This window comes from Cuculus canorus, chromosome 5 (genome assembly GCF_017976375.1).
Source record: "Cuculus canorus isolate bCucCan1 chromosome 5, bCucCan1.pri, whole genome shotgun sequence".
Classification (NCBI taxonomy): Eukaryota; Metazoa; Chordata; class Aves; order Cuculiformes; family Cuculidae; genus Cuculus; species Cuculus canorus.
The window spans coordinates 49,485,626-49,502,323 of record NC_071405.1 but is presented as its reverse complement, the minus strand read 5'-3'; the positions used below and the strand labels follow the sequence as shown (position 1 = coordinate 49,502,323).

Below are 16,698 nucleotides of genomic sequence, written 5' to 3'. Positions count from 1 at the left end.
CATCTTTGGACACCACAAAATCCCTCAGTGATTGCTGGTGCAAAGCTGAGGGGCTATTCTGTACCATGGCAACTTTATAAATTACAGCGTATCCTGCTGGGAAGCAGCAGGTTGCTGGAAACAGGAGGCTGTAGGAGAGAAAGTGGTTTCTAAGTACTTACAAAAATAAAGAAATTGAAAAGAAACATCAGGTACTTCATGCAGCTCAGACAGTCTCCCTCCATGGTCTTCAGGCTCCTTGAACCAATTCCTGCAAAATACCAGCACTTCCTTAGCACACTCATTTCTTATTGGAGTGACACAATCCTATCTACATTTGTATCTTCGCTGAGGTCCTGTATAAGTTCATTATACGGAAGGGCTCATTTCTTACCTGAACAAGGCAATATAGGCCAGGCTAGTAAGAGATGATGATCACTGCTAAGTCCTTTTGCATTCTTCTACGTCTAAAGGAGAATGGAGGCGTGAAGAGGAAGGTTGCAGGAGAGGAAAGCTCTAGCTTTTGCTTGCAGTGTGAGATGCTGCAGAAACAAATATTCCTCTGCACTCAAAGTTTTTTTTTCCCCAGTCCCTAAAGACTGTCAAGTCTGAGTAGCACTGGAAGTACCTGCCTACCTCATGCCAAAAAAAAAGTCACGTCAAAGGAGCCTAAAGAAGCTGTGCCCCTTTGAAAGACTCACAAGCAAGCATTTGAGATGGGTAGCTCCCTACAGGCTTCCTCTACAGACTGAATGCCATGCAAACGGACAACAATTTCACATAAACATTTGGAAGACCTGGGCTGGGAATGACTGCAGTGTGGACATGGGAGGGCCTGAGGAGGCTGTCCTCACAGCTGCTCAGCCTGGGGCACAGCACTTGCTTGCCATGCAGTGTGAAATGCTTCTGTGCCAGCGAGGTGGCAGAAGAGATTGTCCCCGGCAGTGGTGCTGGGCTCAGATTTGTAATTTCTACACCCATCACGCTTCACATAGCAGAGCAACAGCTAAGCACAACCCTATAATTGTACTGTGCTTCACGTCAGGAACACACCCAGGGGACTTATAAATCTCAAAGTCCTTCAGCTCAGGATATGCAAATGGAGGTCAGTGGCAACAGTATGAGGGCTGGGCTGGCAAAGCCAAGAACAGAGCACATCGGAGCTCCTATGGTCATAAGAGCTCAATGCAAACTTCCAAAAAAATGCCAACCTGCTGATCTGATCTGAGAAACAAGAGCTCTGAGTGACTGTTTCAGTGCCGGAACGCAGAGCTTAGAGACTACATATGAGTATAAGACACTCTTTCCGGTCTCTGCTGGGGACCCAGATTCTCCAACAGCACATGCAAGATGACCATATGGATCCCGTGATCGCACTGATTAAACAGTGCAAACCAATCAAAAGCTTGATCTGACCTCTTACACAGTACTTAAAACTGTTATACTGTTATATGTTATAAAACTGTTATACTCTAGTGTATATGAAACCATCTAGTTCACATATGCAGTACTGTTCAAGACTTTGAAGAGTGTTCATACTTTGAAGAGTATATACCTAATACTATTTACAAACAATGCAAGCAAAAACGCAAATAATGTTACTTACAAATAATGTAATTATGAAATCATTTATGCCAACTGCTGCCTCACTAATTAGCTGAATGTACGTGAATTCCCTGATGACAGGCTGCATGAAGAAAACAATTAACATGAAAAGACAATCCTGACCCACAGGGTTGCTTTTTCCTTCCACTTGTCTTTTTAAAAGCCATACACAGAAAAGGCATTTTTTTTCAGTTACTCCTACTACACAATGATGCAAGTGTGATAAAAACTGAATGCATATATTTCAATCTACCTTTTAAAAATACCTTCTCTCCCCTCCTCTAGACCCTAAATTTATGACAGATTAAGTTCTTCTCAGCAGAAGACATTTAACACTAAGCAAACAACTGCAGAAGACAGCAGCTGACAGATGCTTTCCCTGGCTTGTCCCATCTCAGACCTGTGAGACATATGAGATGCTTCTGTTTTTGTCTGATATGCAGCTATAAATGTTCAGCTTTTTCTTACGCAGATTATTCTACATTTCCCCCTCTAATATGAATTTTATCTTGCAAAGTGATGGGAAGGCTAAAATTTCTCAGCAGTGTAGCCAGGAAACATACCCCAGCTGCTGTAATCAGTTAGGAATAAAGTCTAATTTTACAAGATAATGCATTTTTCTGTTCTCCCGCCACCATTTATTTCCTTCCTTCTGACATTTGCTTTTGCACGCCTTGCAGCTACCTTGAACTTCACATATCTAAAGGCAGTGGCTCAACCACACCCCCAAAAACTGCATCCAAGTTTCTCTTTGCTAACTCTGACATCTCCCTCTACCTCCACATACCTTTCACTCTGGACTGGAGCCTGCAGTTTCACTTTGATTGCTGCATTATCTTTGTTACAGAATCCCTGAAAAACCTAGGTTGAACAGGACCTTTGGATGTTATTGTGTACAAATATACCCCTCTTCCAACCTGAGCCAACTCCTAAGTTTGGTCCAATTTCAAAGTTAGAGCAGGTAGCTCAGGGTCACATTATTTAAGTTTCAAGCATCTCCAAGGATTGAGATTCCCCGGGCCCAGGCACCTCTTCCAAGTCAGTGTTTCAATTTCTAGAGTCTGTTCTAGCTGAGATGTCACTAGAAATACCTCTGAAGCTCTAAGCTGCACCAGTGGTGAAGCATTGCCACAATCTGGCATCACTCCCTTGTGTCCTCTCCCCAGCAAGATGGCAGCCCACCCTTTGGCTTTCAAATACGAGGATTTGGCTCAGCATGCTTGCCTTCTTTCACAGAGGACCAATCTCCCATCTATACTGTGGAAGCAGCATCCAACTCCTTTAAACCAAAATGCTGGGGTCTGCTAAAAGAACACACCTAACAGGCGGTGCCTTTCAGAAAACCCTGGCAAGAGTATTATTTCCACACAGTCTGCTCCTCCAAATAGAAGAGGGATAGGGGCAGTTTAACATGATAGCAAATTAACTGTCTATTTCTTAACCAGCTTCTGCACACCAGAGCTACACCTACCCAGCCTTCACAGGGGTAGAGAAAGCATCTGGCACACAGAAAGAAAGAACTTGTAAACAAGACTCACCTTCACAAATCTTGGAACTTGAAGCACAGTGTCTTTTCTAGTCTTTAATTGTCTTTGTGTCCCATGTATCTTTTTATAGCCAAGCTTGTCCTGAAAGAAAAACATGCAATTACTGCAGAATTCAGTAAAATGCAATCATGTTAAATACACAATTTATTAAAACACATCATCCTGATGAATATGCTCAGTCTAATTGTCACCTTAATTTAGTCTACATTAGCACTAATGAAGAGCTTTTAATACCCAGTGAGGGATCCAATCCCTCAGAATCTCTTTAACAATCTTTAGGGCATTTTAAATGCTTCAGACCACATGTAAATCTATAGTCCCATTATACAGGCACCTCATACCACAATAGGACTAGATTAATACCAGCTGCACCTTCAATGTTTTATAAGGGGTTTAGACAAACTTTATTCTACTGTGAATTTACAGACCATTTACCAGAAAAATGGAAAAGGCAGAGAAATGGACATAGAATGCATCTTTGGGAAGCCCAGTCCTGCCATTAGGAGCAACAGCCTGAGACACTGGGCACAATCCCTCATTCTTCCAGCCAGTTTTCACAGCAAGATAAGCAAATTATTTCTCCTCTCTCTGCCTCATTTTCAGTGCCTGGGAATCAGGGACCCAGTGAAGCCACTGCATTGCCTGCTCAAAAGCATTAAATAAACAGGTACAGGCAGAGGGACTTGGGTGCAGACCACTACTGCTTCTGAGCTAACAGTTACAATTTTCTCAATAAATTCTAACTTCTGCCTGCACAGTACTAATGACAGTCTTTGACTAGGCAAAGGTGATATGAGACTACAGACTAACATGCAAAGCATGCTTGATTGTTGCTCTCTCAGGTCAGTCTCTCCCAGGTTGCTTTTTCCCTATGTCCATCACAGCTCCAACTCCACACTGCAGGGCCTGTGGGAAAAGGGAAGCCTTTAACTATTCAAGCAGTGCCCCATGCTATAAAGGGTCCAACATTCACATAGTGTTGCTTGACACTGTAGTTCACTTGCTCAATGTTTGCAAATTCTTTTGGACCACTTGCAAATTCGCTGAAGCCACTGCTTCCTTGTGAGGGATCAGATAAGCCACCTGCATCTATCCCTGCTCTCTCACTGCCGGCGCTTCATCATGATTTCTGGAAAGGGTGCATTTAAAATCTGTTTCCCACAAACATTTGTGAACATGCCTTTGAAAATTGCCTCCCATTAAGACTTCTGTGAGTAAAAGTCTATCATTTGCTCTTGGCAGGAAACAAATAAAAGAGTTTCAAGGTGGCTGAAACTATTACAATATAAAACATAATGCATATTCATAGCCGTTTTGTTTTGCCTTAATTCCTCACATTTAATATCCTCCCTCTGTCACTGTGGACCCACACCTCTGAATGATGAGCAGGGATGACTTACCTTTTGAAATGTGGAGGGTACAAACATTTACAGCAAATCAACACAACTCCACCGCAATGTGCTGAAAGCATCTGGTGAGCAGCAGCTGAATTGCCCCACTTTATAATGCTGTGTATGAAGACTGCCCCAGCTCAGTACAGCTTCACCATCCATGTAGAAGTTCAGAGGGCGCTATGTGACCAGCTGAGGGATGGTTTTAGCAAGCGCAGGGACTGCCAGAGAGGGGGCTGAAGAGTTTACAGCTGAGACAAGAGCCAGTGGCATGGACTCACAGCAAAAAGCCCCTTTTTGACAGTCAGAGCTCAGTGTGCACCCTTATCTTTTTATCTTTTTCTTTTGTGTGTGTGGACACATCACCCTGTGTTTTGCACATGCAATTGAGAGACAAATTCTTCAGTTGTCCTGTCCTGTGAAGACACAATCCTGTTGCCAGGAGAAGATGACTCTAGCTTTAAAGGAGAAGTGACACTGTCCTATATAAACCTATCATTAGGAAAGTAACCAGAATGATAGGATTCCTGCTCCTACTGCGTGTGTGTACAATTGCTTCCCTACAAGCCCTCAAAGGTCTGCACGGGAGAGGAATTTTATATTTTTATTCCTCTTAAGTCACAATATTTTAAAGAAATTACAGCACCACAGAGAGGAAGAGCTTAAATGCTTCAGTAGGTACCAGCAGGTGCTGTGTCAGAAGGGATGAAAGAGCACGTATGGTGCCAAACAATAGCAATAATCCATTTTACTCTGTGGCCTTAAAGGGGATGAAGTCTCTGCCAAACAGACTGTCTTTGGTTAATAGCTATGATTTTGTCATTAGGGAGAATTGCAGAAAGTGCAAAACCACCATGCCTAATTGTGACTCAAGCAAGCTGACGCCTTTAATTGCAGCCGCTGGGAAAACACAGTGGAAGCTGGAGTAAGGGCTGAGGCCAAGTCTCCTTGCTTGGGACTGTGTGCATACAAGCCATGCTGCCTCAGCTGGCTGAGCAGCTGCATTTGGCACGTTGTCCTGCCTCCTCGCTCATCTCACAACCACCATATCAAGTCCTACTGAGCATTGGCTTCTCTTCACATCCACCGCTTTTAGAGCAGCTCTTTGTAAAGAGCAGGCTTTGATGAAGGATAAACAGCTGAACTCATGACTTCTCCTGGTCTCATGCAGCAATAAAGACAGCTGGAGAGTCAGAGCATGGAGGGAGGGCACAAAAAGGGGCTGATAGAGCTAACAAGTAAAACAAGAAACGAATGGAGGACACAAGATGGAGAAACAATGCTTGTCTGGGGGAGAAATCCAGTCTCCTGCATGTTAACTGGTGCAGGAAGGCCACCGCATGAGTGGCTTACAGGTGTCCTGCTTCACAAGTGCCTCTAGCTTCTTCCAGCCCACTTTGTTCACCACACTTGCAGGATCTATAGAAACCGAAACACACGCAAACCAATATGCTCAGCCAAAAGAGAAACTGAAGATAGAAATCTGCAACAGGTCAATGTTCTTATGAAGAGCAAGGTGAAACATCTCTGTGGAAACAGGATCAGATTGATATCACTCTGTAGCAACAACTTCAGAAAAAAATTAATATATTTGCTGTTCCTGAACTGGAACTTTGTACAAACTGTCAGTCCCATGCATTATCCTTTAACTATTGCTCCCACATAAATAACTAACTGCATTGGAATTACATAGTGCTTGCATAGCAGAGTCATTGCTGTGACACGACTACATTAGTACAGGTAAATCCAATTAGATTCCGAAGTGCACTACGTAACCATAATCGCCCCCTGTGGAGAAGCGATGAGAGGACCTGCACAAGGCCATGCAACTAGACACTAAATTACAGTCAATCTACCTCCTCTTTAGTTGCATTAAAATGCTAATGTCACTGTAACATGGGTCTATTTACCAGTGATGACTGCCTTGCCCTGTAATGCTGGAGAAAATGAAGTTGTTGCACTGCCTAGGAGCAGTTAATTCCTCAGTATAGTTGAGTGAGAAAAGCCCTTAGGGGCACCTTATACCTTCAAACAATAACCTGGTTGGGTTTTGTAACACTAAAATCATATAAGGCGTGGGATGTTGTTTAAATGAATCTGAGCTGCTGCTAAAACTACCCTGTTTCGTGCACAAGCAGAGTGTTCAGGACAACTGGGCCATATCCCATTCTGGCTCTTGTCTGCCTGCCTTTAACAAAGACACATTTCTGCCGCAAAAAGGCTGTGTATAAGAGCACATCAGTCACACACAGAAGGAAGACGAGCACGAACAAGAAACTCCTGGACAAACTTAAACTCAAAAAAAAAAAACCCAAAACCTACAGAGGGTGAAATCAAGGGCAGGTAGCCTGGGAATAATACAGAGAAATTGTCTGAGTAGCCAGGGATGAGGTTAGGGAAGCTAAAACTCTGATAGAATTAAATCTGGCCAAGGACATCAAGAACTACATGAAAAGCTTCTATAAGCATATCAGTGATAAAAGAAAGACTAGGGAGAATGTGGGCCCTCTCCGGAAGAAAACAGGATACCTGATTACCCAAGATATAGAGAAGTCTAAGATACTCAATGACTTTTTTTGCCTCAGTCTTCACCTTCAAGCGCTCAAGCCACACCACCCAAGGTGCAACAGGCGAAGGTAGGAACTGGGAGATCAAAGAACGACACATTGTAGAAGAAGATCGGGTGCAAGACCATCTAAGGAACCTGAAGGTGCACAAGTCCATAAGATCCGATGAGATGATTCCATGGGTCCTGGCAGATGGAAGTTGCTAAGCCACTATCATCTTATTTGAGAAGTCGTGACATTCCAGTGAAGTTCCCACTGACTGGAAAAGGGGCAAAATAACCCCATTATAAAAAAGGAAAAAGAGAAGGCCCATGGAATGACAAGCCAGTCAGTCTCACCTCTGTGTCAGGCAAGATAATGGAGAAAATCGTGCTGGAAACTCTGCTGAAGCATACGGAAAATAGAGAGGTGATTGTGACAGCCAACATGGCTTCACTAAGGGCAAATTGTGCCTGACAAATCTGATGGCTGCCTACAATGGGGCTACAGCATTGGTGGATAAGGGAAGGGTTACTGACATCTACCTGGACTCATGCAAAGCATTTGATGCTGTCCTGTATGACATCCTTGTCTCTAAATTGGGAGAGACACGGATTTTTTAGATGGACCACTTAGTAGATAAGGAACTGGTAGGATTGCACTCAAAAGAGTTGTGGCTCAGTGTCCAAGCGGAGACTGGTGATGAATGGCATTCCACAGGTTGGTATTAGGACTGATGTTGTTTAAAATCTTTGTTGCAGGCATGGACAGTGGAATTGAGGGCACACTCAGCAAGTTTGCCAATGACACCAGGCTGTGTAGCATGGTCAACATGCTGGAGGGAAGAGATGTCATCCAAAGGGACCTTGACAGGCTTGAGCAGTGGGCTTGTGCTAACCCCATGAAGTTCAACAAGGCCAAGTGCAAGGTCCTACACCCCGGTCAGGGCAATCCCAAGCACAAATACAGGCTGGGAAGAGAATGGACTGGGAGTAGCTCGAAAGACTTGGGGGTGCTGGTGGATGAGATACTCAACATGAGCCAGCAATGTGTGCTTGCAGCCCAGAAAGCTAACCACATCCTGGGCTGCATCAAAAGAGGTGTAACCAGCAGGTCGAGGAAGGTGATTCTTCCCCTCTGCTCTCATGAGACCTTACCTGGAGTCCTGCATTCAGTTATGGAGTCCTCAGTACAGGAAGGACACGGATCTGTTAGAGAGAGCCCAGAGGAGGGCCGTGAAGATGATGAGAGCACCTCCCATATGAGGCTGGGAGAGCTGGTCTTGTTTAACCTAGAGAAGGCTCCAGGAAAACCTCACAGCAGCCTTCCAGTATTTAAAGGAGGCCTACAGGAAAGCCAGCGAGAGACTTTTCATTAAGGAGTGTAGTGATAGGATAAGGGGCAATGCTTTTAAACTGAAATAGTGGAAATTTAGATTAGGTATTAGTAAGAAATTTTTTACTGTGGGGGTAGTGAGGCACTGGCACAGGTTGCCATGGGAATGTGCGGATGCCCCCTCCCTGGAGGTGCTCAAAGCCAGGTTGGATGAGGCTTTAAGCAATCTGATCCAGTGGTCCAGTGGAAGGTGTCCCTGCCCATGGCAGTACCGTTGGAACTGGATGATCTTTAAGGTCCCTTCCAACCCAAATCATTCTGTGATTCTATGACTAAGCATCTTAAAACTTCTTTATATAATAACACTAGCTTTTCAACAAAACCAGCAGTAGAACACTTACTATTAAAGTTATTTTATTTGCAACTTTGCAAAATGCTTGCATAGAACATATGAAGTCTTATAGAGGAAATAATCTCCCATACATACATAGACATTCAAAATGTAAATTCAGAAGCCCCAAAGCAGAACCTTTTCTCCCAAATATTGTAATGTTTGGAAAAGTGCTAGGGTACGTGTCTGCAAGCAACAGGCCACAAATCACTCCATTTCAACTAGTTCAAATGTGCATACAGCACTGTTTGAAACATGAACTGCTCACTTTGGCCCCTTCCCAAGCAAAGTTCAATAGGAAATCATGTCTGCCTCTTTCATACAGCTTTTCACACACAGACATTAGCCATCTCAGAAAAGAAGGTACTGCATGCAGAACCAACAACCTGACAGCCTGCAGCTCTTTTAAGATCTTCCTTAAAAAAAAGCCTTCAGATAGCTCACAGGTGTATTTCTCCTTGTATTAACCACAGAAGAATGGAACCATATGGTACTGATTGTCTTTCTAAACAGATGACCCAAAGATTACAAATATTACAAAAATTAATCCTATTTAGCAGATAAGAAAAACAAGGCTAAATGGGGAATGGAAGCACTAAAACTTCTGACCCACAATACAGCCCTCTGGTCAGCAGTCCATACTGAGACCAGTCCCAAACCCATGAAAAACTTGATTACTTCTGGCTAATGAGTTAGGCTCTTCGACAGGCATCTTCCGAAGCCTAGTTAGCATACCAAAAGGCAGGCAGTTAACTTTGCCCTCCTGTGTCTGAAAATACTTGCCTCCAGGATGGAATAGATGTCACCATTTGAATACATCATGGAGCTGCATCACAAGTCAAGTGGCATTACCCACTGTCATGCCAGATACTGTTGAGTCAAGGCATTTCAGATCCTTAGGGCATTTAACATGAAGCATAAATGCCTTCCACTTTTTTTCCTTAGCCTGACACATCTCACCTTTATAACAACTGGCTCCTGGCTGCTCTTTTCCATTCTCTTTTCCTACAGCCTTGCTTTGTTTGCAGCAAAGCCTCAGCAGTTTGTGGCATTCATGATTGTTTTGAAAGAGGGAGGAATACATCTCAGAAACATTGGGCAGTTGCTGTGGCAACCTTGTCTTCCTCAGACCATGATTTCCAAAAGTTTCCTGATACTTTGCAGGCTTCAGAGAAACAATGCAGAGAAGAAAAATGATTGATTTTAAAGTAAAGAAGCAATCAAAATGGATTACTACGAGCCACAGGGTCTTGTCCTATCAAAAAGATGATGATGATTGCTCCTTAGCAAGAAAAAGCCGCCCCAGACAGGCAGGGCACATGCAAGGGCCCACGGGCAAGGGAATTTGAAACCCCTGCTTTTATCATCTGTTTTAATGCAGAACAGAGCTCCAGATCAGTAGGTTAACTTCTTTTGTTGTTGTTGTTCTCAGTGCTTTTTCATAAGGAGAAGGTGGGGAAAAAGAAACCCACCCTTTAACACCATTTATTTGTGGGACTAATGATCTTAATTGCTTTTAGGAAAGAAATCCCAAAGAGAACTATTTTGCTTACTAAGCAAAAACAGAACAGTCTGTTTAGTTAGATTTAGTCAGCTTAGAAAACCAGAGGTTAGGAATAACATCCTGTAAGAAAAGCTGTTCTTAAATGAGGGATCTCAATAATAGTAAATAAACCAAAAAAATAATATGGCTGCAAATCCTAAGTGGCATTATTTATCTAATTCTGGTAATCTTCAAATGTTGTTAACAAGAATAACAATAGATCCTAAAGTGCCATGGATTCTAAACACAATAGGAAATTCTTTATCCCATACAGCTCACAATTCAGAGCGATTTATTTATCCATGAAATAAATAAATTTCACAAGCTATAGGTGTGATATGTCCAGAAAAACGTAAATGCCCAAACTGATACATATTCTGTATTATCGAGGTGCAACATAAACTGAATTTCACCGTAATCAGCACCTTTAACTTTCTCTAAGACATAAAATTTCAACTAATGTGGTTTGAATGGTAAATGTAACTGATCTCAACTACACCTGTCCCAATTAGGGTATGAACATCCAACCATCCAATGTCTTTTGCTACGGATATTTCTGATTTCTGATTAAGAAAGAGCAAGGAGAAGAAGGAGCCAAGAGACAACTATGAGCCCACAGTAGAGCTCCAGATGTTCCGCAGGAAAATAAATGAAAGTTAATAAACCCCATAATCTCAGCATACGTGTTTCTAAATGTTCTCTCTTCCTTCAAAAGATGTATAATCTAAATGAAACTATCAGGTTCCAGGCAGACAAAAGACCCTCCACACAATTCACACGTAGATGACAGGAGTGGAGGGACTAAGTGAGATATGAGCCAACACTCACAGGCTGGCTCCCAGCTGCTTTTGCTTTCCCAGTGAATAACAGATACTGCATCAAGACACACAATGTCATGAGAGTGAATTTGCTGCTCTCTTAACACCTCACTTCTCTCTCCATCTGAACCTATTTTGAAAGCGTGTAGTTCACTGTTCCCCTTCTCCTTTCTCTTTTGTCCTTACTTATGGCCAAGGAAACACTAAAGACAGCATAGCCGGTTATTGTTAATGCATATGAGAGTGTAGACATTAAAAACGGGGTTAATCTGGAACGTGCCATGGTTTTCCTTGCTATTCGTACAGGCAGCTAATGATCACTCTAATAGCTTCTCTCTCTGAAGTCATAATAAGCTTACAAATGAACCCATTTAGCGCATTAAAAAGCAAGGGATGTTCCTTTGATTATAGCCTTTATGGAAATCTCCCAGTATTTGTTTTGTTGCTGCACAGCCGCAATTAGGACATGCTGCTGGGAGTCGGCTCAGCTGCTGGAGCGGTGGGGTTTAGAGACACCTCACTGTTGCCATGGTGCTCATTCACCTCTCCCAGCATCAGCCACGGTGAGCCTGGCCACCACTGAGGCCAGATGAGTGCACTTCAGCACTTCTAGGAATTAAGAAATAAAAGGTGCTTAATTAAACTTCCTCCACTGCCTCAACTGTGTTTATGAAGCGAAATGGACAGCCCTGTGCTGCAGCTCTTATTAATGAGGATAGCATGGTGCCTGTGCTGTGCAGGCGCCCTCCTGCAACCACCCCATCCTGCTTGGAGCACGGCAAGGGGTGTCACAGCCACCAGGCATCTCTCCACACCTGCTCAGGGGGCTCTTAGGGTCAAAGATATCCATTTCTCACTGCAGGAAAACTAGGCAATAAGGGGTACATACATTGAAGAGCCCTGAGGAGGCCATAGCTTTACTCTTCCAAGGTGAGAATATGGGGAAACTTGTTTCTCTCACCACCTATAATATTTCCTGCAGAATAACCTCATCCTTCCATACGCAGGGAGGGGAAACCAAGTAACCCTATGGAAACCTCCTCACCACCCAAATCCCACTTACTTGCTGACAGACCTAGAACTTATTCAGAGGAGGAATGATTTTTTTAAGGACTTAAAAATCTAGCAAAATCAGGGATCTAGTCTTCATTAAGGTTTGAATCTGGGTCAAATATTTCAGCTAAAAGTTAAAAGAGCATATGTTTTTTCCCTTAATGAAGGGGACACCATGAAAAAATAGATACATTGTCCCAATATATCATTAATCCCTAAGCACAGTGCATCTACAGCAGTCTTAAGCAGAGAGACTTGGGAGCAATTCATTTTTGCACACAAAGACAGCAGCTTATGTGCTGATGACATGGATGCACAGGCTTTCCGATGGCCTCAGTGGGGTGACTTTCACCCACAAGAAGTATATGTCTCCTCTTAGAAAGCCAGCACTAAACAAAACGTTTCTGCTTTGTCTGAAAGACAAGACCTTTGTATAGAACAGATATTTTCTGCATCTCCAGGAGACTGGCTGGGGTTAAAGCAGGTCAAACCATGTAATACAGATAGCTTTGTGTTGATAGTACTCAGGGTGCCTATTAGGAGGGCCATAATTGTAAGAAATCATTTCTCAGCAAGGATATTTAATACAGTGCTGAAGAGGCTCCCCAGGCAGGCTTTGTTTCAAGGTTTGTGAACTTTAGGGGGAAAGGATTGTATCTCTTCTCATGAAATGGTTTGGGGCAGCACATTTTTAGCTCTGTTGTAATCTAAATAACATATAACAATAATGGCAGCAGTGGAAACTTCACTACCAGCATCACTTGCAAGCAGACTGGGAATGGCCTGCGGCAAATCTGAAGCACCATCAATCATACACATACAAAAGAATTGGCATGCACGGAAGGGGACTTTTTCAAAATTGAAACAGCAAATTTAACCATGGAAATGCTCTGGTTGCTGATGAATTCTCTTTTACTCAGTCTTCACTGAAATTATACCTCCTAAAAGTCAGAAGTTAGAAACTGATGACTTAACACTTCTTCTAATTCAAATTGTAGGGCTGAATAATTATAAATGTGAATGACAAAGGCATGATGTAAACATCAACTGCAAGGCAGCTCTTACACAGTTTTAAAACAGTACAAAAAACAATTTGTAGCTGGGCAGCTGAATACCTTGCTCTTCACATACAAAAGAAGCAAGAACACAGTCTGACCCATCTGGCAATTCTTACTCTTACAAAGTCTAGACAACAAATAGAACATATTGACAAAATCAGATCTCCTGCAAGGGGCAGGACTCCACAGGCTAACCTTCATGTGAGTCAGGTCTGGGTTGAATTCCGACTGCAAAATCACACCAGTTTTCAGTGGCTAAAGTTCACCCCCACTCTTGCTACATCTCTTTTCTTGTTCAGCATGAAATTTGAGGGCAATGTTGCCTTTCAGCTAAAAAAACTCACATATCTTTAAAGTATCAAAATCAAGTTTGCTGGGCAAACAGCCAAAAAGCGCCTAGGTTTAGGCTGAGATGCATAGGGAACAACAGGATGTTCAAGCCATTCCCAGTATGGAGAAAGAATTCATTTGGAGCATTCTTCCAGTCAGGCTGCAGAGTTGCTCTGCGTTCTACACCAAGGACAAGGAAAGTAGTCTTAAGAGACGCAGGATTTAACAGCCTCTTCTCCCATCAATGCTGTCAGCATGGGGAGAACAATCTTTCTGAAGATATTGTGAAAACTTGCTGTGCAAACATATTTGACAATACATTATATGGCAAATTTCAAAATAAGATTTGTGGTTCTGCATGTCTGATAATACACAAACCACCTTGCATCAGAACAATAACACAACTTAAGCCTAAGATTGCTTTCCATATTACAGTCTGAAAGCCCTTTATGAAGTTCAGTGCCCTTTACAAAGCTGAGATAGCCTTGCTCCTGGATACCCAGCAAGTGTCCTGGGCAGCTTCTGTGCTCCTCAATCTAGTGCTCAGACCACTTTATAGCTCCAGTTCTGCTAACACCCCTCACAGAAACTCGGGCTCTGGCAAGTTATTTCAAGCTGGTGTGTCATCCCACCCCAAGTATTCAATATAATCAACAATAACACTTATCTGCTACCTATGTAGTCTGAGAGATTTATCCCATGAGAGTGCCAGACTGCCTATACTGAAAGCAGTAGAGAAAAGAAGCGCCAAGAAAGATGGTATTCAAAATACAGTGGTTTTTTAGATCAACATAAGCATTTTGAGTGACTGACAGCATTATTTAAGAATGTTCGGGTACAAAACTCCAGGTGGAGACCTTCATATGAACCACACAGATCTGAGCTCACAGACATTAAAAAAATCAGATGGCTTGTATTCCACATTTGACACATTTCCCACAATGATGTGCTCAAAATGGGAAAGTATCCATCTAGAGCTGATGTCTCCAAAACCACTCCTCTCCAGCCCTCACACAGACACTCCCTGCAAATTTCCTCCAAGTTCACACTGTTACTCCTTTGCTAGGAGAATGCCAAGTCAACAATCTATTGATGTGAAGAGAGACACAGCAATTTCCTCTTGAAAGCAGACACCATCCACGACACAGCTGAGGCTCCTCATCAATCAGTGTTGCCAGTGCCAAAGTACGTGATGACACTGGTCCACTCTGTAAAATTCTGTAGAATATCTTCCACCCAGTTTGTCCTTCACCTGTTGTGCTTTTCAAATGCTGCTACTCGGTGGTGCTGGGCACATCTAATTAACACAGTCGAGTCTTCCTATTTCAGCCCCTTGATCCCCATAAGGGTAAGCGCACCAAGATATGCAGGCTTTCCCTAGAGTTTTGCAGCTGGTGAAATGAATATGGGCTCACTTTGCCCTGACTGACCAAAACACCACCACCCCAAGCAGGTACTTGCAGGTATTTCTCTTCCTCATCAATTCCACTGCTTCAAATTTTGATGGAGAAGGTGTATGATACCTTTTATTTCCTAACTTCTCCTCTCTTCTGCAATACACTGTCTTGGCATTGTTTTCTGCACTACATATCTTACACCATATTTATCTTTTTTGTCATCCAATTTTTGCCTGAGTTGTCATTTTGCAAATCTGATTTTGCTCAGAAGCACCCAAATAAATCTGTGAGTCAAAAAGAATGAATGAAATGAAAAAAGCGAACACCAAGCAAGCCCACATTTAAGTGCTCTGCATATCCCGTATGAAATACCAGGTCCTGAAATTCATTTTTTGGTGAGATGACATCTTCTCATGTAATACATTATCTTCCCACTGCTCAAGCTTCTCAGCTAATACTTATCTGCTGCTTTCCAGGCTATGCTGGGAAGATTACAAATGAATTAGATGATTCCGAAGTATTTTGGGCTAATAGCCAAGATAACCTTCTGGTAAAGAAGGTAAGCCAGAGGTGACCAGATAACCACAGAATCTACCAGTACTGACCAGGAGGATTCATTTCTGTAAACTAATGTAATACTGCTAAGCCTATACTGAACACCCAGAACAATGACTCTTTCGCTAGTTAAATCTTTACTATTGTCTCAGTGATTTGGAAATTAGTCCCTTCAACTGACCTATTGTTTGGTCTAGAGATTAAAAAAAAAAGAAGGTCCATCTCAGGACAGGATATTTTTTTAATGTCAGATCTCATTTAACTATTCAACAGGAAAAATTTCTACACTGGTGGTACACTATCAGCAATTAAACTACAAAACAAACTGATTTTAATTAAGGCATCGATGTCCAAAGGTTTGACTGAAGACTTTGAATATCTGCTTCAAGAAGCATGATACATTTCTATGAGTGATAGGCAAGATAAGGAGGAATTTACTTCACATATTCTATGCTTATTTTAAGGACAGAAAATGCAAGATTTCAGTTCATGAAGGCAGCTTTAAGTTGCCACCTGTGGTCATTACTTTAGCTTTGCTTAGAGACCTCCACTTTACAGCCTAGCTGCAGCAGCTTATAAAAACAAGGGAATTTGCCTGGGGCAAAGGGTAATTAACCTCTGTGAGTCTGACAACATCTTTGCACAGACTGACTTTCATTTTCCCAAACACACAACCAGACCACAGCCTCATCAGAGAGACAGCTTCTGCTCTAAGCGAGGCCACATTTTTCTAGCTGAAATGAAATGATATGTCACAACTATGTTCCCTTTACAGCTTCAGTTTCTTTCCTACTGTACCTTAATGCTGAGTAATCTAATAATTAAGAAACTAATAATTAATAAACTTAAGAATGAGAGAGCTTCTTCCTTTTTAATGATGATTTATCTATCCTTTTCATTAACAGATCCAAACACTATAAAAATTTGTTCTTTCCCATAACCTGGAGTAAGCCATATTGCAGTAGCTGATTTTGCCACTTTCACTGTGCAGGTGAAGAGTTAGATTAGCAACCCTGCATAGCATAGAACAAGTTTTTTAGCAAGAGCTACCAAACAGCTACCTCTAAATCCCAGAGCAAAATACCACCAAAAGCCTTTTCGTCCCAATAGTTTAAATAAGGGCTCTTTAGGCTATACATGGCTATTAAAA

The 16,698-nt window shown here is 42.4% G+C and overlaps 1 protein-coding gene across 3 annotated transcripts in view; it reads right to left on the bottom strand.

Annotated features, from left to right (window-relative positions):
* TSPAN18 (tetraspanin 18) overlaps positions 1–16,698 on the bottom strand; it is a 121,980-nt gene that overhangs the window by 22,818 nt on the left and 82,464 nt on the right. For 2 of the 3 annotated variants that reach the window (XM_054066809.1, XM_054066808.1), the window contains 2 exons: positions 3,123–3,212; positions 162–250 (listed from right to left, as the gene is read on the bottom strand). In XM_054066809.1, the coding sequence (XP_053922784.1) occupies positions 162–224 (63 nt within the window). In that variant the 5' untranslated portion in view covers positions 225–250; positions 3,123–3,212. Of the gene's footprint in view, positions 1–161; positions 251–3,122; positions 3,213–3,941; positions 4,038–16,698 lie in introns of all 3 variants that reach the window. The other variant, XM_054066810.1, reaches the window with a different exon arrangement.